Genomic DNA, 25,685 nt, shown 5'->3' with positions numbered 1-25,685 from the left:
GCTCTGATGTTATATGCAACTGGTCTAGTTTTACATTTATGGTTCAGCTGTCTGGGTTAGGAAACCCATCCCTCTTACATGTACTGTGTAGCTCTGGCCTGATTTTGCTTCTGATATACCACCCATCTATGGTTGTAACTTGACCCATCAGAGCCACACGTGGCAGGTAAAGCAAGAAACATGTTTTTTATGTGACTTCCCAGCATCACTGGCTGCTTAGGGTAGAACAGAAAAAGACATTTACCTCGCCTCTTGTTTGGGTCCTTCCAAGTTTGAGCCTTGTTCCATGCTTGGGGTTGGGACTTCGTAGATGACTGTGTACCATTGTTTGGTGGTTGATGCTCTTTGGTAATTGTGGGGTGGAGGCCCAGGCTTCGAGGTAGCTCTGCAGAGCTATACAGACCTATGTCTACATCGCTGTACTATGTTCAAGCTTGTTTGGGATTTCTCTCTCTCAGCTGCTCTTTCTGCCCTGAAGTTTGAGCCATTTTTGCAGGTGGAATCCAAGCACAAACATGTTGACTGTTTGGACCCAAGCAGAAAGCACGGGAGATTCTGATGCCTTCCCAATCCTGACAGCATTGAGAAATAGATTATTTGTGCAGCCAGTGTCTCCTTAGATTACCTGCTAAATTATAATCCATACTGATTCCCCTTGCTTTTAGTCCTATGTGATAGTATTCTGTGAAAAACAGGGAAAGCTAAGTTTAATACTGGATGTCAAAGAGTGTTAAGAGTGCTGTTGTGATTTTTTTTTAAGAAATGCTATTTAATTGTTATTTTCCATTAAACAGTTGACTGTTACTGTGGAAAAGCTGGCTGCTTTATTAGAAAACAGTCAGGAGTTTGTTTACCAGTCATAATGTGAGTGAATAAGTGAAATTATGTAATTCAAACTAATTTTTATTGCTAATGGGCTGGTGCTTTTCTTCTGGGAGTAATGCCATAATATTGACATATTATTTCTAGGCCTTGCTGGAAATGGTGTTCAGTGCCAAGGTGGTTGTTACTGGTGACGGATTTGTTCCTGGAGAAAGGAGTGTCATCATCATGAACCATCGCACGCGAATGGACTGGATGTTCCTGTGGAACTGCCTGCTGCGATACAGCTACCTCAGACTTGAAAAAATCTGTCTCAAATCCAGTCTCAAAAGCATTCCGGGATTTGGTAGGTTACTAACCCCTTTAATTTGAAAGGAAAACATGTTTAAATTTTGCCCAGCATTGTTCATACCCTGTTAAATAACCTAGGTTTAAATTCTACTCCAGTTTATATAAGAACTTGTGTCATCACGCTATGAAGCCATAAGTCTCCTGGAGGATGCCTGGACTACACGCTTAAGCAATTCTTTTTAACGATACTATGTGTCCTGCTTTTGCTTATAGGTACAAATATTTCTGCCTTAAATTCTGAAAGCATTTTTCAAAATTGTGAACAAAGATTTTACAAGCCTTTTCAAAGTCTCTTTTCAACGCTCTGGATTTGGTGCTGTTTCACCCCACATTGCAAAATGCTTTCAGCAGGCTTCTTTCTTCATTATCAAATTTATACTGTTGAGAAAATTACAAAAAAAAAAAAAAAAAAAAAAAAAAAAAAAAAAGCCCTGTAGGAAATTGCAAAGTTGATGGTTCGTTTTGATTACTGTAGTTTTAAACTGAACTTGGTTACGCAATATGCTGTGCAGGATATGAAATAATCAGTATTTATAGTGATGCAGTCTGGAAATGGATCTGACTTGCACATACTCGGAGAAATCATTTCAGATAGGCCAAAAGTTGTTGCACAAATGGTTTCTGAATAAATAGGCAGACTTATCTGAAATAAAAGCATCACTTTGCATTTTATTTATCTCTCAGATTTATTTGCTGTTTTATACAAAACTAGCTTGGACAGAGTATGCATCAATTTTATGATGTCGAAAGAGTAACTTTATTTATAGTTCCCTTTTGTCAGGCCATTTATCTGAACAGATAATTTTGGCAGGATTTCATATGGAGGAACTCTGGTACTGTTGCACTATCAGTGCATTCACTTGCTGTTCCTTTAGTGCTTTTAAGTAAGACCTGTAACTAGGTAACATACTTTTTTTTTCCTAAACAGTCAAACATTAAGGTCAATTTTACTTGACAAAAGGCATCTCTATTAACGTTACAGGAAATGAGAAAATATGTATTTAGATAAATGTTTTATCTTCATAATACAGCAGAGATGTTTTGAAATCTTAGAATCAGCTGCATCTGCATCTTTTTAAAGCAGTGATGGAAGATGGAATCAGGAGTATAGTTCGGAAGATTCATAGTTTTATCTTTTCAAAAGCAGCATACATTTTATTTGTAACATAGCAGTTGTAGGTATGCTTGTTAATGCTTTCAATAGAATTGGAAGGTCAACTCCAGGAGCTTGGATGCTGTGTTACACTTGGCAAAATTTTGTTTCTTAACAGGTGTCAGGAATTGTATAGAGGTGGACTTACTTATTTTCCAGTTCTCAGTTCTGTGCATAAACTGAGCCTATCTAATAGATTTGCTGAGTAGGCTGAGGCAGATGGAGCTGCGGCAGGCTAGTGTTAGCAGATCACAATTCTCACTTTGTTCATAGTCTGACACAGTAGTTTAGGCCACTTGTGACATTCTGGGCTCTTACTCCACTTTGTGGGCTGTTAGTGTTGTGTTATAAGTCACGGGCGAGGAATCCAGCTGATCTATGCTCTTTGCTTAAGCTGTGATTTGATAGTCTAAAATGATAAATATTCAGTGTCTATTCTGCTGTAGCATATCTGAAAAGAGACCTTAGAAATGTGCCTCCATGTTCAGTCAGCTCGTGTTTTGGGTGGCAAATTCTTGCAAAAATGAAGTATTCTCTATAGCCATGTAGCTAGGAGAAAGTTGGAAAAATGAGACATGTGAATGGAATTAAGATTGATGGAAAAGATTTCATCATGAGGCCATATGAAGTTTGTGGTGCAGTGATATGGCAGGAAACTGTGTTCAAAGCTGGGAACTCTGAATCTCATCAGTAAGAGCAGAATTTCTCCCATTTCTCTTTAATGTCCCAGCAGTATTATATGATGGGTGTTTGTCAATTTTTGTTTTTGTTAAATTGTGTCTGGTGGTTCACATAAAAGTCTGTTTTACGAGCTTGTAAAGGCAAGGTGGTAACTTGGAGATCAACTGGAGAGTTTCAGTGCACTGCAATTGTAGTTGATATTTTAGATGTTGACCATTTAAGGTATAATATTTTTGGAAATTGAAAACAGCTACTTTCCTTTTGATATTTTCATATATTTGTATGATTTAGCTGTACATAGTTAGAAGTATAGGATTATGGAAGTATTGATGTATTGACTAAATATAACTTCTATTAAAACTTTCTCAAATTCAAAACACAATTACTACTAGGTAAATATTTTTATGAATAGACTATTGCTTTCAGCACAATTTCTTCTAATCTTCAAAGGACTCTTTTATAAGCACTTTGTTTAAAAATATGTGTAAGATAAGGTTTGTGATGCAACCCTTTAATTTCCATGTTGCTAAAAACCTTGCTGATATTAAGCATCGCACCTCTCTTACAAGTACTGCACCGGTTAGGGTGTAAAAATAGGTTTCTGAGAGATTATACTGATCCAAGTGGTATATATGGTAGGTGAAGGGCAAAGCTTGAATGCAAATAGATCTGGAGTCTTTGTTGCCCCCTTTGTAGGTTAAAAGTATAAAGGCATCAGATTTAATGAGTCTGTATTAAAAACAGGTGATTTTTTTCTAGTTAATTAAAATTAAAATCAGAGGAGGCAGTATTTCAAGAAGCGTTGAGTCACTTACCTAATTCTTAAGTTATTAATTCTTTGGATTCCAGTGTATGAAAAAACATTGCATTGATTAAAGGTGAGCCTTAAAAAAAAAGAAGCCCAAAGAAAAACAGATGGTCCTTTCTTCCTGGAACCGTAGCTTTGGCTTGATAAATTGTGCGCAGTAAAGTTTTGAAGGAGAGGTATTACGTTTCGCTAATCTCAATTTCAGAAACATTCTCACAGCCTCTCAGTACAACTTGCCAAAGTTGGCGTCTCGAGGGAGCGCTGCGTTGCTCTTAGCTGTTGCTGCAGTTTCTCATCTGACATCATCAGAAACTACTGACACATTCTGCCGTGTCAGTTTTCAAGGAGAATTTCCAACGGCATTGACGGCTTCCTGCGTAGTCTGACAAGATGGCACTTCTCCATGGTACTTGTAATAGAGATGTGCGATTTATATTCTCACCTATTCTCAATTAAGAAATACAATTGGAAGTGATGCAGATTATGATGATGTGTTCAGCGCATGCTGTGGACTACGTGCTGTTCGAGTAGGTACCAAGGAACATGAACAGTAGCATCAGATGAGCAGATAATCACTAGAAGCTAGTTTCACACTTCTATTTTTTTTATCTTAATAGTTTCATTTGTAAAAGTCTTGTGATATGACTTCACTGGAAATATAGATATATTTTAGTGGTGGACAGTTCACATGTATTCATTGTTTTAAACAGGATTTAAATTATGGGTAGACTTGCAGAGTGTTAGGATTTTAGTGGTTACGAGTGCCTCGACATCTGTATGAAAAATAAATTAAAATTTGCGTTTAATTTAAGGGCTCTCAGGTAAAACTGATAGAAAAATAAGAGAGAGTGATCAAAGAGGTTAATGTCAGCATGTGGCTTCTACGTGAGATCACCTTGGTTTTGCTTAGCGCAGATGGAAAAGATAAGTAACACCATAATTCAGTGTACAAATGTTAAGTATGCAGGTGCTTCAGGCACCACTGATGGACGTATCTTGAAAACTTCACATTTTTAAGAAGGCTTACTGAGACTACTAAACCAGGGAATTATATCTGGGCAGGAACACGTTAGGAAAAGATAAGATGATGAAGAAAAAAAAAGAGAATAAGCAAAGCAGGAAAACCTGAAGCAGTTAGGAGCAGAGATAACTGGGCAACTCTGTCCAGATCTTCATCTCTCTATTCAAGTTATTCTGTGGCCAAAATTGCAAGATGTAGGACCTTTTTAGTTGTTGTTTTTGACTTGTCGGGTCCCTCATGTGTCGTAGCTCTCAGAGGCTTAAGTCAGGTTTGTCCCTTGTTGTGTTAAGTGCATCGAGAAGATAAAAATAAAAAAAAGCCGACTTTTGCTCTGTTTCAGCACAGGGCTTAGCCTCGCCAGTCTTTTACTGCGTGCCAGTTGATCCATTATAGCTGTCCATGTGTGCGAGCTTCGCCTGAAGCAAATTTTAAGTAATTTGAGTCATCTTAGTTTTCAATGAAGCAGGGCAAAACAACTCAAATTATCCTACCTTTGCCATGGGCTACGAGCATGCACACCGACAGCTATGATGGATCAGTTACTGTGAAGTAAAATATTGGTGTCGCTAAGCCTAGAAAATTTTAGCACTTAACTCAATTGGAGTGTAGTTAAAGCAGCACGCTGCGGGGAATCCGTGTGCCTTTCAGTTGACATAGAAGTGTTGGTGCTGCCACAGCTACTTGCACAGGTAGAGATTGAAATACTTCAGCATAAATCACCTTTGTTTGGCTTATAGCTGGATTTGCGTTAAGATCCTTACCAGTAGAGCGTATTGGTTAAAAAATTTAAAAAGTGTGCAGCCTACTGAACTCTCTAGTGTAGCACACGTCTCAAGTAGCTGTTATGTTAAAAGAGGCTGAAATGAGAGTTTTGAGGAGCAGTAACATTTTGTCTTCCAGCAATTCAGTTATGAGCTGCCATACTTAATTATGTAAGAGTTGTTACCCTATGCGATTTTTTTAAAGCTGAAAAGTATACTCTCTGACGGAAAGCACAGTTGTTATTCTAACAGTTGTTTGCGGTGAAGACACATACAGAAGACTCTTGAAGTCTCATGTATGAGGGAAGGATTAGACTTTGAGGCAAAAATGCAGCTTAATTTGCCTTTACCTCCACATACTTTTTTTATTTATTTTTTTTTTTGTGGGGAAGGAAAGAATTAGGTATGTGTTTCCCAACTCTTTATTTAATAATCCAGGAAAAACATAATGGAAATATTTTTGTACAGATACCCCAGAAATTCTCCCAGCTCTGTCAGGGGAGAAAAAATACTAGCCTATGTTCCGGTTAAACTTCCCTTGTCCTTTCTTTACCTGTAATAAGGACTCCAGCCACTCTCTGCTCCCTTTGCCTCCCCAAAATGCACCGTCAAAAGACTAGGAGTGCAGGGCAAGAAACTCCCACCTTTATGGGACCACAGTGCAGAGATGAAGCCAGAGACATTGTTTAGTTTTTCTTCTGCCACTTCTTCAGCAACTAGTCTCCAGCCCTTCTTCTAATCTTTGCTTTTTACGTTCCTCTCATAAGGAGAGGAAGCATCTGAGGAGGATGTGAGAAGGTACTGAACTGTAAAATCTCCTGCCATTCCTGACTTGCAGCGAAGATGACACATCCATAGGAGAGACTCAGGCTGTACTCTGCCGCTTTCTTTAGGTCTTTTCACTTCCTTGCGATCTTTACAGCCCGAGGTTGTTTCTTTACCCTCCTTGGAGATTGTGGAATGACGCAGGGCTTTTCTCCAGATATGTGTTGGGCCTCATCTTTTTTAATACTTATGTTTTCATGCACTGTTTCACTGTATTGATGTATTTTTAAAATGCATTAGAAAAAGAAGTTTTCCAACCATCCAAAAGGTTTTAAGCCTTTACTTTAGTTGCTGTAGTTCTGAGTAGTGTTACTCTGATTTTACACAGTACATCAAATTTGAAGTGTTTTTTTAAGATGGGTATTGTAAGTGAATTTGTTTAATGTTCCTTAACAGCATTTATAGCATTTTAGCACAAAGATTTTGTGTAAGTAGCACTAATACAATAGTAGAGTTAATCATCTGATTGTTCATATTCTATAAAAATGGCATAATTTAGGAAATAGAATGAATATTTAAGTATGAAGTGTCCAAATAGCATCTTTCTGATCTGTGACTAAGGGATTGAATATTGAAAGAGTACTTAACAAGAGTGTGGTATGCCTCTAACTGGATATATCTGGGTATTACTGTCATGGTTTTTTCCTATGTACTTTCACGCTTTTTTCATGTATGTATTGGCTGAGAGAGACCAGTTCTTAGTGATATATCCTTTCTGGAAGGTTTCACAGTTAAATTTTCACGGCTAAGTCATTGGCCACTGTATCTGGGTAGCTATTTGACAACACTTATTGCCATGACAAGTAAATCTTGTACTGTAAACATTGTTTGAAGAAGTTTCTAATTGGTTTATAAATAAACAATGAGCTAAAGCAGAGATTTCTACTCGTGTGTATACTGTATTCTTCCACAAGGGAATGAACCAGGACAAAGGAAATGTCAGAAGTGTTAGTGTTCAAATGTGACTTAAATATAGAATTTAGAATATTTTGGTACTGAAACCAGAGGTAAAACTCATCAGAGCAAGTTCAGAATATTTCTCTTTTTTTTTTTTTAACATAAAATTCTGTGTTTCTAACATTGCTGTTTGTTCACTTGTTTAGTAAGAAGAAAGATTTAGGCTTTTCATACGTTGGAAGAGTAGACTATGTGCTATACACATGCATGAAATACATAGTCTGAACATAAACTGAACGTAATCATAAAAATAATTTCAAAAAAGATATAGATTAAAGTAATGTTCAGAGTTTGGACAGGGCAAAGCAAAAGCATGTCAGTGTTTAAATAGGCATCTTACAAATAGATTGAATTGAATAAAGAGACTGTATCAGATGTTTCACTGTAAAGTTAGGAGTGCTACTGTGAATCTATATTTGTGAATTTTATCTCTTAGCTAGTTTTGTAATTTGCTCAAAGAATTCACCAAATCAGATAATAATAGTTCATTTCACTCTACTCCTATTAACTTTATTATTGGAAGTGAGCATGGTTAAAGAATGTGCCAAGAGCAGAGATTGTGCGAGATTATTTCAAGAAGCATTTCTTTATTTTCCTAGTTTGTACACTCAAACCATTACACTAAATTAAAAAAAAACCTTTTAATTTTCCTTGGGTTATTAGACATAAAACTATCTAGAAAAAAACCCAAGGTTCAAATGGCAGATTCTAATTGGAATTTGCAGAACCTTCTTTAGTAGTCTCTACTGTTGAAAACTTTACAGCGTGTGTGCATAGTAACTTGAAGCCTTGGCTTCCTGGGTGATTTTCTGTGTGCTACCATCTTTTCAATACCTGTAGGTCTTTGAAATCAGAAACATCTCAGAATGGCATGGTGGTTGATTGCCTTGTGGATGTTTTATGTGGCAAACCACTCGGAATAACAAACTCTGAATGGACTCATTTATTTGTATGCAGTGGAATCATGCACTTCTGAGTGATTTCCCTTATTAAGCTTTAGATGTCTGGTGCCCTGCTGCCTCAAAAGTCCTGATCAGGACCAGACTCCTGTTGAATTACAGGCACACTGAATAATGCTTTTATTTTTGATGAAGATAATGCTATGAAAAACCAACCAATAAAGCAGTGGAAGAAAAGAGGGAGGATGAATGAATATGATAAAGTCCCATAGTTGGGCCATCAACTTTGCTACTTGCTTCTATAGTTTTGAATCATTTATTGATTTTGGGGGAGGGGAGGGAGTAGTATTATTAGCTCTTATATTGCATTGCTATAGGAAATACATAAATACCATTTTTTTTTGACTTTTGTGTGTTTGCTTTCAGTATCGGCCGTAATATTCCTTTTAGACGTGAGAGACACGACATCTTTTGGGATATCTAATTTCTGAGATACTTATGGAAATGTGCATAAAGTTGTGAATACAAAACCAAACAAGGACTTTTTTTGTACAACTCCTCTTTTGTTCATTGCTGCCTCCATCCCTAGTATCTACTTGCTCCCAAATTACCTTTGCAATGAAAACGCGCTTAAGAAATTTCAGTTTCAAGTGTTATTTTCTTTCAAAGGATTTTGAAGTGGGGAAAATAGAAGTGCAGAGTCTTAGAGTTTAAAAAGCTTTATACTTGCAGCTAACATTTTTAATACAATGCTGCAAATTCTCAACCTGCATAATCTATAATTTGCTTTATCCTCAAGGCAGTAAGGAAGTTCTTCCATACAGCACATTCCTCCAGTTCAGTAGCGGGCTTTCTGTTTTGTTTAAGTAATTTTTTTTCTATCTGGAATTATGTCTTCCTAGAATACGTATCATTAGCATGTATGTGTTACCTGAGACTTGAAGCTGCTTTCTCAAATTTTTTTAAGCTCTGAAAAATTGATTTAAAGGTCCCTGTGGCTACCTATTCTGTCTAGAAGGTTTTTTGCATTGCTGTTTTGCAATTTTCAACAAGAGCTGTGCAGAATGATGGGGGTTTGTATGTTTTTCCAATATTAGTTATCCAAAATGTTGGCTCCTACAAGAAGGCTATTTTAGAAGAGAAATGGACTCGCATTGTTTTTGTAATTGATGATTTCTCCAGAATCGAAAGGCAGCCATTTTTCCCCAGTCAAGTAAATGCTGCCTTTGCTAGGAAAATACCTGTTGGCCAGGAGCTTTTAGACAACCGCAAAAAGAGCAAAATATCACTACTTTTGTTGAAGAATATGTTGACCAAAACTTAATTATAATTAACTGAACAGCGTGTCTCACTGCAGGCCGCCTGTGAGAAGCTACTTTCTTCTGTTGCGTGTTCATAAATCTTGCTGATTAGCCAAACCTTTTGTTTTGTCCACCCCTTTACTGAATTCCTCCCTGTTCTCTGGGGCCTTCCCATTTGGATCCCACGTCGTGTTGCCACCTCGGTAGGGGTTCTTTCTCCAGCAGCGCAGTGTAGGTGCGCTGTGGAACAGAAACCAAAGTGAGAGCTGCTGGCGCATCGTTCGAAGGCGCATGTCTGCAAGTCTGTGCTGAGTTTCCTCTCCTGCTTGAGTCTGGTGGGATGGTGAGACGTGTAAGTGGCTGGTGTTTTCCACCAGGAGTGCGTGGGCCAGGGTTTTGGTTGGAGGCAGTCTTTCGTGGTGGTGTTGCCTTTCAGTGGAGGCCTTAAAGCTTGAGGAGATGTGGATTATCCTTCTTCTCTCATAGATGTTAAAATAGTTGGGCGCAGGGTGCCGTGCTGGGGTACGTGGGGATACTGGGTCTTTTACTATTATTCATCTAATATTATCTTACAATAATCTGTTCTTACTTGAGCAGTCAGGACTGGTTCGTCTAATTAGATATATCCAGGACACTGGACGTTATCTGTTTTAAAGGTTAGAAAATCAAACCAGTTGTTTATTTTAAAAACTGGATGCCTCCCAATTCCCTTCCCTCTCTTTCTTCTTTTTCCTCTCTGTCATTACGTTACTGCCTCTGCTTAATTTTTCATAGCCTGTATATAACACCACCACAGGAATGGGAAACTACTGCTCTATGTCCTCTACTTTAAGACAGTTTAGTCAGGTAAAATACGATTCTCCCAAGCAGCAGCTTTCTTAGTATCTAAAAATATTTGTAATGTGGTATTCACAGTGCTGTTAAAAGAATGATTGCTAGAATTGTATTTCCATATAATTTAGAAGTTTGTGCTGCATGAGGAAAGGTAGGGGAGAGGGTGGGATCTGTCAGGGATTTTTTTTCCATGCCTCCTCCATTATGGACCAAAATCACACTTCCTGAGGAGCCTGCTAACCTGGGAAAATATCAGCAGGCTTCTCAGGCTGTCATTTATTTTGCTTCTCATTTCCCTTCTTTCTACCTGTGGGCTCTGCTGTAATGAGAACACAAGGACTAAATAATTTAGGCCTGATGTGAGATACCACACAATAAAATAGTTTAGCACAGTACAGGTTTGTCATAAACTAAATTAGGTATAGTGTCTAAGGTACAAAAAAACATACAGAAGGTCTTGGCTGAGAAGTAAGAACAATTGGAAGCCATGAAGACCATGCTACAACCTTCCTAATCTCTATGTATTCTGTCCCATGGAGCATCTGCATCCTCAGAGTTGTGAGTGGTATGGTACAAGACATCTCTGTTTCTGCTCAGAGGGCTTTTTTTCATTTACTGTGCCCATTTTTGTAAATTTTATTTCAGATGAGGTATCATAGACTCATAGAATATCTCAAGTTGGAAGAGACTCATCAAGTTCAACTCCCTGCTCCTTGCAGGACTACCTAAAACTAAACCATATGACTAAGAGTGTCATCCAGATGCTCTTTGAACTCTGACAGGCTTGGTGCCATCACCACTTCCCTGGGGACCCTGTTCCAGTGACTGACCACTCTCTCAGTAAAAACCTTTTGTTAATGTCCAATCTGAACTGCCCCTGACTTGTCTTCATTCCATCTCTATGCATGTCCTAGAGAAATCAAATGCTTTGGCACCATTTTGTATTCAGAAACATTTGGTATGAAAAGGTGTCCTCTTCCTATAACAGAATGACAAGTGTGAAAATTAAGCCTTTAGTAGTTCAGTTTAAAATACTGGTTCTGCAGCATTGTAGTGAAATGTATCGTAGCAGCAGGAGGCAATTAAATGCCAGCAGAAAGTGTAGTTATGTGAGTTACCTTTCAGTTCCTTTAAAATTGACCTTATTTTTTTTGTGCAAATGATTTGTTTAAACATGGATAGCCACTATTAATAGTACTGTACTGATACTTCTTGACGTTGTAGATGTGCGAATGCGATATGTGCATAGATGCGCATAAAATGTTGTGGTCAAAATTTAGGCTTGTTTACAGAGCGTTTTTAACAAGTACAGTGTGCAAATTTGAAAAGATTTGCTGAGACTGCATTCTGTGCATTTTTCTTCCTAATTCTTATAACCACTTCCAGTACTCAGTTATCTGGATGTCATTCATTATCTGAATATCTGAGACTCATTAAGTCCAGATTGCAGAAGGCATTCTGGTTATGCATCCTCCATCTGTTCAGTTGATTTCAAAATAAATATCCATCTCATGATACAGGTTACAAGTCTTTAACATACAAGTAATGCTTTAACCAATGCAGAAGAGATTGGACAGCTTGGTTAATGCCTTAACCAGGCTGACCAACCTAAGAAGTTGATTTAAAAGTTGGTGACTTTAAGAAGTGATTTTCTTGCTTATGCTTCTTGCAAGGTATTGCCACAGACAGAGTAGAAAGGAGTCCCTGTAAAGAGGAGCTGAAATAAAGTACAAGAATAACATACTGTGAGTCACCCGCAAAGGAAAAACAGACTTACGAGAACTGCGATGAGCAAAGAGGAGAATGGAAAGCTGTGATGTTTTCTCTTTGATGTAGAATATCTATCTGCAGGTTTTCTGATGAGATACAAGCCAGCCAAGTACAGTGCTAAGGCAATGTCATGCTCCTCTGAGCTCTGTTTAAGAAGGGAGCATCATGGGCATGTGGTGGAACTGGAACCCTGATTTTTTTTATTCTGCTGTCTGAACTAGCGGACAGATCTTCTAATATTTTGTGATATACTGTATACTAAATCATGCCAAACAAAAGCCAAGAATGTTTATTGGAAATGATGGCATGTGACCCTTGAGCTGCAGGCTCAGCAGCAGTTTCATTTATTGAACTGCATTACATTGTTTAACATCAGACTGTAAATCTTCACAGCTGTCTTGTGGATTAATACAAACAAATGGATATACATCAGTTTTTTTTCTGCAATCAAGTGTAAAGGGCAACTTTGTGTTCTATTAGAAATAAGAAGGTATATGCAATAAAGCCCTCAAAGCAATATCTACTTTCTGCACAATCCACATGCTTAATGTGCCCTCCTAAGGCAACTATCTCTGTAATGCGGCTTTCTTTTGTCCTGCACTGCATTGCTGAGATGCTTGTCCATAGGGGCAACCCCTTTCCTTGAGCAAATCAATGTTGCAGTGATTAAAGATATGGTGAGGATCATCACATAGAATCAGAATCATTTATTCATAAGAAAAGACCTTTTCGATCGTTGAGTTCAGTCAATAACCTAGCAGTGCCAGGTCCACCACTAAACTCTGTCCCTAAGCACCACATCTACACATCTTTTGAAGACTTCCATGTATGGTAACTCCACCACTTCCCTGGGCAGCCTGTTCCAGTGCTTCACAACCCTTTTGGTGACAAAATTTTTCCTAATGTCCAACCTAAACCTCTTCTGGTGCAACTGGAGGCCATTTTCTCTTGCCCTATCACTTATTACTTGGGAGAAGAGACCAACTCCCACCTGGCTACAACCTCTTTTCATGACAGTGTTGACCTTGTTCTTGTTCACTGGAAAGCTTTTCTAACTCCGATAACTTGAGTTTTGCAAAATCATAGCCATTTGAAATTATAAGATTTACTTATTTATATTATGCATTCTTCTGCTTCCTATTCAAAACTCCATTTACAAGCTAAGTATGTGCTCTTAATCAGGGATGAGGACAGGTGGGCAGCCAATAAAATGTTGTCTCTAACACAATGTATAAAATACTGTGGAAGTATCAGAGTGGAATATTACTAAAGGTGTATTTTTTAAACTTCAGGCTGGGCAATGCAAGTTGCTGCCTTTATTTTCATTCAGAGAAAGTGGGAAGATGACAAGAATCACTTTGAAAAAATGCTGGATTATTTCTGTGACATTCATGAACCGCTGCAACTCCTCATCTTTCCAGAAGGAACTGATCTCACAGGTAGGCTGCACTTGCTATCTTCTGATTGAATGTTCAACCTGAAAATGCTTTGTTGTTTATGGAAATAGTTGAAAAAAGTTCAAGGCAGGAGCAAGACTGGAGATTATAGTTAATAATCATATGTGCTGATTCATTTGAGAGGCACAAACATGGTTCCACTGAGAGACTTTGCCAGTCTTCCCGAAATAACTGTACATTTCAAAGCATCTGATGATTGAAATGGCTTTATATTGGTCAATACTGATATATGTTGCATTAGTGGAAGTAGGAATAAATCAGTTGCGTGTTCCCGTTTTCCATATTACTGGGGCAAACAGTGCAGAATGATTTCAGACCTGTGGGGGACTGATTGGAGAGGAGAACTAATGATTCTATTAGATTTGTTGCCTAAGAGGGGAAAATGGAGATACTTGTTCCTTAGGCTATGTAAGCAGACTGAGTCTACCTCTATTAGAAAATATTTTCCTGAACCACATATTGACAGTATCATAAGAGTAAATTTAATGAGATATATCCTGTAGCATTAATTCCTAATAAAATATATACCTTCATATTGTTATCTTTTGGCATCAGTAGCAAGCTGCTAACCAGTGTTGAGGACAACTTAATTGCTGATAAAAGAAAACATTGCATGAATGTTCCGTAGTTCTTCATGCCTGCAGCATGATTTTGATAAGCATCATCTTGAAATAGAAAATCAATTACAATTGAACTCTTACCTTTTAGCTTGTTTAAAAGATTACTGTGCTTTCCGTTGCAGATATTCTCAAGCCATACTTCATGGCAGTGCCAGATCAGTAAGCACTAGATACAGTATGAAAATATCTAAAATATGATGCTATTTATTCTTCTGTGCTCCAAATTTCCTTAAAATGCATATGTATAATATTCAGATGTTATCACGCTGTAGGGAATCACCATCACTTGATTAGCCTTCCTAAAAGAGGATAAATTCATTGTGTTCTCTTGGGCTGCTTCACATGGTATCTCTTGTTGAATTAATTATTCTTAAAATTAAGAAGGAGGGAAATTACCTAGCTTTTTTTTTTTCTTTGATTTAATGAACGACTGTGTCCTCCTAGTTCTGAATTATGAGGTGAAATTTTGATCTTATTCATGGAGTCAGAAGATTACTCCTTGGGTCACTCATGCTCGTTCTGACCAGGTGCTTCCATCAAAGATGATTAAAAGAATTGGATTGTTTGTAATTTGTTCCATAAATTATGTATACTTTCTAATCCCTCCCAATATTCCTTAGAGACTACAAATTTTAAAGAATGAAGGAAGTTTCGGACTGCAGTTAAAAAAATAAAAAGCTGAGAACTGACACAGCCGCAGTGTGTTAATGCTTGTGCTGAGGAGTCCCAGGGCAGTGGTGGGGGTCCTCCAGCTGAACGTGGAGTTGCTTAAGGAAAAGCAAGATTTTCTCTCTGCTGTTCTAACCGATACAGATGACTAAATTTAAGTGTATGCTGCTGGTACCATGCACTGAAGAATTCATGCAGACAAGATTCATTGCTTAATCTGAAAAAAAATCTCTAACTGGACTTTGGAACACAGATTTTCAATGGATTTTTTTTTTTTAAAGGTGTTTCTGTTGCTCGTTTTCCTTCCTCTTACATAACACTTACTTTTTAGCTTTGCAATATCAAATGGATCTCCACACTAACCGCACTATTCTTCTGAAGCTGCCGCAGGTGGGAGGTGATTGTTTTCCCCTGGGTTTGTTGAGCAGCCCAGGGCAGAAGTGGTGTAGTGGGAAGGACAGATTGCTGGACGGGGAAGATTCCAGGGAGCTGCTTCCTTGGGCAGCTGTGCTGGCTTCAGACACGTTCAGCTGTCCAGTGTTGAGCACTCTCACTTGCCTTCAGGAACGAGCACAACCTTGATATTATATTTGTGCATAATAAGATGTATAGAGACAAGCAAAACCCTGGGACTTTTTCTGTGAAAGTAAATAGCTCTCCCTATCTAATTTTCTTCACAGGAAACATTAGCTCAGATATTGTAAAACATATGGGAGACAGGGTGAAATCCTTGACAAGCTAGTCCTGACCAAGCAATAAGTCTGTGCCAAATGAGAATGGTAGAACATAATAATGTATTCTGTACCATTTTGGAAAAAATGTTTTCAGAAAACTTATCTTATTGACACATTAGGACCTATTGCAACCTCATGTTCCATCTTTTAGAATAAGAAATAAACCACAGTTTTCTTCTGAATGGTTTTTTGTTCATAGGGAGCATTCTGCAAAAATAGAGGCAATGGCTCTTGTTTCCTGACTAACTTGCGAAACTGCTAGTTATTTCTGAAACCAAAATTTTTCTGGTGCTTAAAATGAAAAATAACATTCTACATGTACTTCACTGAAAAGCTGAATTGCTGTTCAGCTTCGTGCTTCTCTCTCTTTTTATTATCCTCTCAGTGGCTGCATGACAACGATAGATTTACCCCTCTTTATAAGAAATGGTATAGTGTTTTCAGGTATTTGAGAGCAAAAGAGTTCAAATGACTGTGTTTATATATGGGCTACTGCCTGACTTCAATTTGCTGAAGTACTTTGCAGTGGAAGATGCTACGTAAATAAATGTTAGAAATAGTAATGTCATGAACCCTGAACCAATGTATTTGCAGACTGGATGTATAGCATCTAAGGTAATAATTATATACTTATTTCTGGTAGGTTGGTCATCTTTTCACTCTGGAGTACTTCAAGGTTAAAGCTAAGTGCATCTAAAGGTATTTTATTGTAATTGCTTAAAAAGAAGCCCTCAGCAGATAAACATATAGCCAGACTTTCTGAAGAAAACAAAGCAACCATAAGTCTAGTGCTTCTGGAGAGCTGGAATTCAACCCACCATTTTGCTTGTGCTTTTGTGTTTCTTGGTGTTCCTTACAAGATTCTTTGTAGTAATTCTTCAGAAAGCAATAACAAAAAAAAAAAAGTTGCTGTATTGCTCTGCACCTGTTAAAGCCTCATTTCCTATGGATTTGTGTCTGCATCCCCATACATGGTCTCTTCTTCACTCCAACTTATCCTTTTTCCTTGTGTTTCCTTCCGTGTGATGTTTCCTCCACAAATCTCTCGTCGAGAGGCATCGTGTGCTGTGGCTCATCCTCGCTGTTACTGGTGTTACCCATCGGATGACTGAAAGCTCCAACAAACTAAATACCTGTGGAGCCTGCTTTGGCTTTTCCCCTTCTCTGCTCTCAGAAGCTTCCCTTTTACTCAGCCATTCATTTTCTGAAATGCTGTGGGGCTTAATCGCCTTTGAATCTCTTGTCTCTGTCAAACTTGGTTTGCAGGTGTCAATAGCTTTGAAAGTTGAGGTGGACAGAATGTGATTGCACAGACCTTTTTTCCTTGAGGAAAAGCTGAAAAACAAGTAGGAAAGCTTGCTCGAACCCACATTTTGGCAGGAGTGTTGTGACGCGGATCACTTACAGTATTCCATCTAGAACGTAACAATAAGCTGCAGCTGGATTCTTCTCTTTTCCAGTAAATGTGATGTGCCTTGGTAGTGAAAAAAAAGATATTGTTCTAAAGCACTGGTAGAGGTTGATTTAACATGTAATAGTTTGAAAGTAGCACAAATAAGAACAATTGCTTAACTTTTTTTTATAAATATTAACTGTGAGCCATTATAGACTTTATATTTTCTATGCAAATCTCTTAATACATGAATGAGAATATTTATTTTTTTAAAAGAGAGATTTTTGGAGTACTTGTTTATTCTTTCACTTTGTGGCACCAATATAGTTTGAGAGTACTTGAAGTTATAGAAGTACGCACTTGTTTTTATCACCAGTTAGATTAAAGGCAAAGGTAGTACTTGATCATCAAATTTTAATGCGCTAGTACTTGCAGGGAAAAAAGAAAATTGGTTGAGAGTTGGTCAGAAATATTTGTATTAAAGTTGTCAGAATCAGATTTCCACTAGGATGATGATGGAAATTCATAATTCTTTTGGGTGATATCCAGCAAAACACAACAGCCTGGACAATGCTGAATGTGTAAAAGCATATGAGCTTCTCTGAGAGGAGCTAACGTTGCACTCGTATTTCATGGGGAGCACAAACTTAGCTTTTTGTTGGGTACAGGTCTTGAAGTTTTAGTTCTAAATATTCTTCAGACTCGCACTAATGCAGTTAGTGTTACTGTATTATGGCTTTCATCAAAGTAGATTCTGGAGATTTTTGGTTTAATTCAAAACTATCTCACAAATAAAATTATGATTCAACTTCAAAAAAATCCAATTTGTTGACTTTGTCCTCTGGTTTTTAGGAGCAAACGCTATTTAACTTCTTAAAAATCTGTAAGTCAAAAAATCAAGAAAATGTGTTAGCATAATTTCTTCCTCCAGTTTCTTTAAATAAAATTCTGAAATGTGGTGCTTCTACAAAGTGCTGACGTTTTGAGCTTTCCTAATAATTAAAAAATGTGATAAATGGGATTTGCACACATGATTTTGAGATAAATGGGGAAAAAATGGAATCAAGTGATGTACCAAAGGCAGCACAGGAGCAAAAAAAAAAAAAAAAATAGAGGTTATGGCCAAAACCCTTAAATTCTTGTTCTTTTGTGTTGTTTGACAATTGCTCTGCAGTAGTGTCTAAAGACTCAAATAAATTGGACTTCTTGTACTTGTCAACACCTCAGAGAACATACCGTCTGAGAGGCAGCATGTATTAGCTGAAGGAGACAGGGGACGAGAGGCAAGCTGGTACAAGACCAGAGAAGATAGAGCATGAAGAAATTCTGGATCAGGAAAGGTCTTACACCAGCCTCTATTAATAAACCAGTTGCTTTCCATAAAAATAGGTTATTCTACTTTTTCTTTTTTATTGTACAAGCAAATAGAACCAAGGAGTTAAAATGCAAAATACACCTAATAGGAACAATGTGCAAAACCTCTAGGGATACGTTTGTTTCAGCATAAATAGTGTAAGAAGGAAAATACTTGTTTCTGGAAAGCAACACTTGCTCATATTTTTCGGAGAGAGTAAGCATGAGGAGGGGTCATCACCCTTCGCCAAATGATGTGAAGGACCTTTTGGGATTAAGGAGACCCAAACGGAGTTAATTTCCAGTCCCTGCTTCAAGAGCAGCTTTGTGCCGTTTGTGTTTGTTGGAAGCAAAGAAGAGAACATATGTTTCCTCTTTTTAAGGAAGTGTTTTCACTATCAGGCTTACAAAGGCATCTTTCACTCTTATTCTTTCGCTTGAGAGTGTTATAATCTGGACTGCAGAAGTTTCACAGCACTGATAGTGCAGCCTGGTCTGTTGATTATGGGATTTTAAAGAGGTGTTTGTTGTGTGAATTACCTCAGGTTGGAGAGGGTATAAAAACACATTTCTGATTTCCTGGATGACTTTTCTAACCTCTAGGTTTCATATAATTGGGAACATCCCATTTTCTGCCTTCTATTGAATCCAGTTCCAAGCAGGAGACTTGCTCTGAATTTCCCCTGGAAGATTCAGGCAACAGCCATAAGCACCAAGGTGCTTACAACAGATAAGATGGCACACAGCACATCTATTCATAAGTAGTAGCAGAGTAAGAAACTTTTCTTCAAATACTGACAGCAGCAGGAAGGGAAGGAAGGGCATTATTTTTACTTTTCGAAAGCATATCCTACCAATACTTTCAGGATAGCATCAAAACCCTTTGACCTTCTTGGCTTACTGGAATAAATATTGTTTGATGCACAGTGACTTGATAGTTGTTAGGAAGGGAAAAGGGAGATGATTTTTCCAGATGACAATAATCATTGTATTAGCTGGGAGTGTTAACTCTAGTTCTAAAATCCTGTAACACTAAGGTCATGCAAAAGGGGAAGGGCGCAATCTCTGTTACATAAAACTTACAGTCCAGAGGCAAGACAGGGATACAAAGATCAGGAAATAGCTGAGCAGTGTTGGCCGCTGTGCCAGTGTCCAGCTGTTCACACATTTTTAGAAAGGCATTGTAGTAAAAGGGAAGTTTGGAAGACATTTTGCAGATGTTTACAGTGAGTTCTTTCCAAGTTCAGGGAGGTGGCCTGAAGACAATTACTTCAAGGCAGTGGGCAGTGGAGGTCCCAGACGTTTTTTGCAGCATCGGTTAGGTCTGGCTCAGAAAACGAAACTGCCCGCTTCCTCTTTGGTTTTCCTGTGGTGCAAGTAGGAGGGTTTTACAAACCCCAAGGAATTAGTTTTCATGTTCCCTCTGAAATGAAGTGCCCAGTGAGCAGACGTACAGAGAAGGTTTCTCTGAGTGCTCATTAACTGTGCAGTCTGAGATGCTTAAGACTTAGATTTAATTTTTTTTAGACTGCTTAACTTAATGTAGACTGATATGGTGCTTGTGTCTCAAAGCTTTGAGTGATTCCAAGGACTTGATTTGCAGATTGAAAATAGTCCAAAATGAAACCCAAACTTGGATATACAAAAAATGAAGAAGATACTTCTATCCTTTGGAAGAAACAATACATTAGCTTAAAAACCTTGTGATAAATTAATTTAAAACATTTTGCTTGAATCACCACAGAATCTGAATAAGAACTCTTGACTTGTATACTTTTTATAGAAATGCTCTTGGTGATCAATGTCATGTCTTAGCAAATCGTTTTAAGTTGTTGAGCTAATAGTGCAATACAATTATGTCTAAGAGGTAGAATCTGGCTTTCCAGAGGAGCATTTAATAATTGCCAGTTTACTTTTGCATTTTCTGCCATTCCAAGTCTTGCTCATGACTCTGAAAGCTTTGCCATTGCAAAGGCAGGAGTCTTAAAGGCAAATTTGCTTTGCTGATCCAGAGTAGTCTGCTTTCAGCATTGAATGGAGTAGTAGTCGAGCAGACAAAAATAGATACTCTGATCATATACATAATGTGTATGTCCAAGGAAAGATGAATTTAAGTTACATAGCCAAGTGCAATTTTAGTATTTCACACATTTTATAATTTTAGCAATGCTTTTTGAAGTCGTAATTTTTTTTTAAGCATTTGTACATTTTGGCAATTTAGCAAAAAATAGATCTTTGGGTTCTCTTTGCTGAATCACTTGCTTGGCTGCCAGGCAACAATTTTTCTTCCAAATCACATGGTCAGGAAATCTGCACGCTAAATCCAAAGGGCTGCACGTATGAACAGCAGTGCTTTTATGAGTGGAAACGTTAGGTCACAGGAGAAAAAGATTCAGTACACTGAAATGCCATAGCATTCATTGATAGGTAGATAGCCTTTTAGGAAGGACGCCACATTTTTTGGTAAACCAAAAGCTCATGTAATTTAGGAGAAAAAGAAAGATGCAAGAAAGTTGCATTACTGCAAAAAGGACATCTTGCACAACTGTTGATTTGTCCACTTGTGCTATTTTTCCTTTACAAGGAAAAATATGATTGTAAGGGTAAGGACTTATGTATAACTACCAATTCCATTAAATTATTAAGTAGCAATAGGTGTTTCGTTATCTCCCAGTGCTGTTAAGGTTAACTATGGACACTTAAAACCGGAGCTGCTTCTGCTTGGAAAAGATGATTCACTGCTGAGGCAATGATTTTGTTCCATAAATCTGTTCCTGGGACTTTTGTCTTTTAAAACACCTGTAAATCTGTATAAATATGAGTTAGTTAGTAAGTTAGTTGATCAAATTGATTTTTTTTCTTTTTTCCCTTCATATTGCTAAGGGAACATGGCACATGTCTGTTGCCTTTGGCCCCAGAAGAGGCACAGCAGTACCCACAGCAGAGGAGTAAGGGCGGCCAGGAAAGTCCATTTGGCTGCTTGGAAGAGCCTCCTGCACATCTCTGGAGAACAAAGTGCTGCCTCTCCACCTTGCCTCTTGAAGTTTTTGCTCTAGTGCCCACGTCTCCCTTGGTTAGCTGGCTCTGTTAGCAGCTGACTCTGAACAACCTTTGTTTGGTTTTCTCATGAGAGGCTTCTTTTTGCCAGAAGTTCGAAATGTATTTGTCACAGGTTTTAGCCACGCTGCTTTCAGGATGCCTTGCATGCGCTCTGTGTACAGTAGGAAGCACGCACTGTGACACTGAGGCAGTCAGTCAGAAAAATTAGAACAGGGTATGTATGTGCAGTACAGGTTGATGAATAAAAAGTGTGAAGCTGAGAATGGAGATGTAAAATGCCATTCTAGTGCATTAGATCAACTATTTTCCCCCATTTAATCTTTCTGAAGTAAGTTCAACGCAGTTAAACATTGATCCAAAAGTATTTCTCTACATAATACCAGACCTACATTACTATACCTTGTGCCCCTTGAGTTTAAAAAGCAATAAAAATGGAGCCATTAACACATTTTGCTGTAAAATTGATACTGAAATGCACAGAGAACTATTAATAGACTTTAATTCATAGATTTCAGATTGCATTTGATAACCATAAAGGATTTACTGCTTATTTTCTGAAAAGAAATGAGAGGGTAAAAAGGCTTTTCTTGCAATCCACATTGCTCTTCCTCATACCATACTATAGCCACCGGTCTGCTTCCACCTGAAAAGCTGTTGCACGTACGTACTGTGTGAACTGGTGCTGTACTGTTCTTGTCATATAATACTTATCTTTAATCCTTGCTCTGTGTTCACACTAATAGAAAATGGTGGGTTTTATTCTTTTCTTCAGCCAATACCAAAGCCCGCAGTAATGAATTCGCTGAAAAGAACGGACTTCGGAAATATGAGTACGTCTTACATCCAAGGACTACTGGATTCACTTTTGTGGTTGAGCGTCTAAGGGAAGGTAACCCTGTTCCGTATTTATATGTTCTTTTTTTTCCTTTAAGGTAACTGATTGCACTCCAGCTGTAGAAGCTGATATTCACAAAACTCCTTGACGTAATTTCAGAAAAACATTACATATCTTGATCACAAAAAAAAGCACCCTTGTTTGCAACCTTGCTTTAAATGATTGAGACATGGAGAGATTTGAGAGGGTTGATGACAGATACTAATATCATCAGGAGATATGCAAGGGATGAAAAAAGATATTTTCACTTTTTTTTTAAATTGAACATTGTTGATTGCTTAGCAATCAACTTCAGAAAAATAGTGTAAAAGATCCCAAGAAAGCTCATCCTTATTGTCTGTACTAGTCTTTAACCTCAGGTGGATGCTTGACAGCGAACACATAGACATGTCCAACACTGCCCTCTATGAAAAGCCTCTGGTGTTAAGTCCGAGAGCTGAAAGGAGAAGTTGCTGTGTTAAATGAGCAAGGGGAATGCACAGCAGCATACAGATGCAGCAGGTCAGCTGCCCAGTGCTGCCAGCTTCTTCCAGTGATGGTGACTTGTAGATGTCTCGTGTAGATTTGGTGCTTCAGGACATGGTTTAGTGGTGGATCTGGCAGTGCTAGGTTAATGGATGGACTCGATCTTAAAGGTCTTTTCCAGCCTTCTATGTTTCTATGACTTGGAGAAGCTGTGTAAAATATGAATTGTGTTGCTTGGCAGAGTCGTGATGCTTTCTACTTAGAAATGGTCCTCCATCCCTGTATTAATCTGGGGGTAGAGATTGAGTCCCTGTTGTCAGAGGAACAGTATAAAAATGAGATTGCTTGTTAAATTGAGACATCAGATGCCTGTTCCCAAAACAACCCCCTGGAGTTAGACCAGATGACCTTTAAAGGTCCCTTCCAACCCACCACATTCTATGATTCTATGAAAAACTGTGTGTCCCCCACAGCATAGATATGATGCCACTGCTAGTCCTGAAAGTGAACAATCCCAACCAGTTCGTTGTTCAATGAAGCTGGGTTGGAAGGGACTTCTAAAGGTCATTGTAATGAGATTTGAGGCTGTGATGGTGTGACCATTAAATGATACTGATGTGGCAGCGATTCAAATACAGGTGAGTGAATGCTGGCAGGATATGTGGCGTGTCGCTGAAGAAAATAAACATGTAAGTAGATATGAATTGACTTATTTATAAGCTAGTTCTTCAGGGAAAAGCGATTCTAGATCTTTAGCATGTCCTGGTTATTCTAACTGCCGAAGGAAGAAGTTAAAGATGATTAAAAAGAATAAAGGCCTGCTGGTAGGTTTTTTTTTTCCCTTGCTGGAATCCTTGCTTGGATTTTTGGAGCAGAGCTATCTTGCAATTTGCCTGATTCCTGTTAAGCAAATACCCTAAAATTACCATAAACGCTGTGGTATTTTGTCCAGCTGGACAATCCTAGCTGTACCATGTATCTGTTTGACTCTGTTGGGCATTCAGTAGTGTACATTTTAGATTTTCACCTATCTTGAAGGTTTATTACTCGATTTGCTGTAGTAAAAAAAGATTGCCCCATACACAATTTCAAAAGCTTATTTACTCTAAACTATCCACCACTAGGTTAACCTAGTGCGTAATAATATTGCTAGCCTGGAATAAATTTTCAGTTAAAGGAATATTTTCCACTTGAAATATTATCAACTTAAAAAAAAATTCATACTTGCTGCAGAAACAAGCTCTGTGGTTATACAATCATTTTCTAATTTTATAAAAATGCTTTTCTGTTCTATTGCTGTATGAGACATCTATGCAAATTAGACTGTTGGGTTATAAAAAGGAAAATATTTGAGGCTGACTAGCTGATTTTATGCAGTACAAAGCCGAGGGAAACCAAAAGTGTTCCTAGATGATTTTTTTTGGTCCAGTCTTTCAAATGCTTATAAGTTCTACCTCTAAGGTGGGCATATATTGGGTGAAATATATTAGTATACGTTAACATTGAATTTACTAGGTACTGCGTACCTTGATAGGCATTATAAGCTGTATATATTATGACTGTAGGTTATTATATAGTAAACTGTTAGTTAAGTTAGTTCAACCATAATTTTAAAATACCTTGTTATTACTTACTAATTTAAGCATTTTTTTTCAATTGTTTGCAAGTGTGTTGAAATATTTTATTCTTATGGACAATCTAACTGTAGTTGCTTGACTTTAAAAAAACTTCAGTATATTATGTATCTGCATACATTTTTTTTTTCATCTGTGATGTATGGACATCCAGGTAGATTTTCAGATACAGGTAGCACACCTGGTATCTAGTGTTATCATGGAGCTCTGTTTTGACTTATCTGCACTATTAAAATGCCTTTTTTACAACTCTAGGTTCTGATAGTGGCAGTAATAAAGAAAACTAGGATAATTAAGGATGTGCTATTTCAACGAATCCCTGTTTCAGGATAGTCCTAATGCTACAAAAGTAGCAATAATCATTCAAATACACTTGTTTACTCTTTTCCTGCAAGTACAACTTGCAAGTACAACTGCAAGTAGGAAGTATTGTGTGTGACTTTAACATGCAGGAGGAAGTGGTGGAGATTTTAACATCATGTTTATGTCTTTGAAAGTATTTTTGTGCATAGGTGACAACCTTATTGCCCTATAGCTCTCCTGTGAATACATTTCGGCTTGTGGCTCTTTCCCATTCCTGAGGCTCAAGTGTCTTTACTTCAAGCCTGAGTACATTGTTTTCCTCTGAAAACAGATTGATGAAGAGAGAGGGAAAATGTCATTAGAAGTTTAACTACTTTTCAAATGCTGAAAATAGTAATTTAATTTGACAAGAACCCTGATTAATATGCATGATAAGTTGTAGCATGAAAGAATTACCTACTATTACATAAAAATAACTATTAGCAACCCTTCTGAATGAGAAATGAAGAATCAGGAAAAAACAACCTTGAGTAAAATGGTGCAGGAGAATTTCTTCCTAGAGGAAGCACTATAGCACTATGTGAACCCTGACAGCATAATCAAAGCAGTCACCAGTCCTTTATTTTCCTTAGGTGGCAAACATTTCTGAACTGCGTGAATGGATTTTTGCCAGTGGTGACCAACCCTTCAGTTCTTCTGGCTGTCTTCTCGCGCTTAGATGGTCATTATTTCAAATATTTGATTTCTTTTGCCTGTAGGTTTTGAAGTCATTGCTGAGATTATGGGAGCTAAGAAAAATATCTATATAACCTCCACCACCAAAAAAGCAATAAAATTGTTTAGGCAATACATCTCCTTGGCTTTTGAGTCTCTGACGTTTTTGGTTTTGTTTTTTTTTTTCCCCCGTGTTCTAACTCTT

The 25,685-nt window shown here is 37.8% G+C and overlaps 1 protein-coding gene across 1 annotated transcript in view; it reads left to right on the top strand.

Moving 5' to 3' along the window:
- Positions 1 to 25,685, top strand: part of LCLAT1 (lysocardiolipin acyltransferase 1) — a gene marked incomplete at its 3' end in the record, with an annotated part of 74,806 nt that overhangs the window by 2,546 nt on the left and 46,575 nt on the right. The window contains exons 2-4 of the mRNA XM_009864555.1: positions 970 to 1,168; positions 13,476 to 13,622; positions 22,242 to 22,358. Coding sequence (XP_009862857.1) covers positions 970 to 1,168; positions 13,476 to 13,622; positions 22,242 to 22,358 — 463 coding nt within the window. The remainder of the gene's footprint in view (positions 1 to 969; positions 1,169 to 13,475; positions 13,623 to 22,241; positions 22,359 to 25,685) is intronic.

This window comes from Apaloderma vittatum, unplaced genomic scaffold (genome assembly GCF_000703405.1).
Source record: "Apaloderma vittatum isolate BGI_N311 unplaced genomic scaffold, ASM70340v1 scaffold3880, whole genome shotgun sequence".
Lineage (NCBI taxonomy): Eukaryota > Metazoa > Chordata > Aves > Trogoniformes > Trogonidae > Apaloderma > Apaloderma vittatum.
The sequence above is the reverse complement of the archived record's forward strand: the minus strand, read 5'-3'. Positions and strand labels throughout refer to the sequence as shown.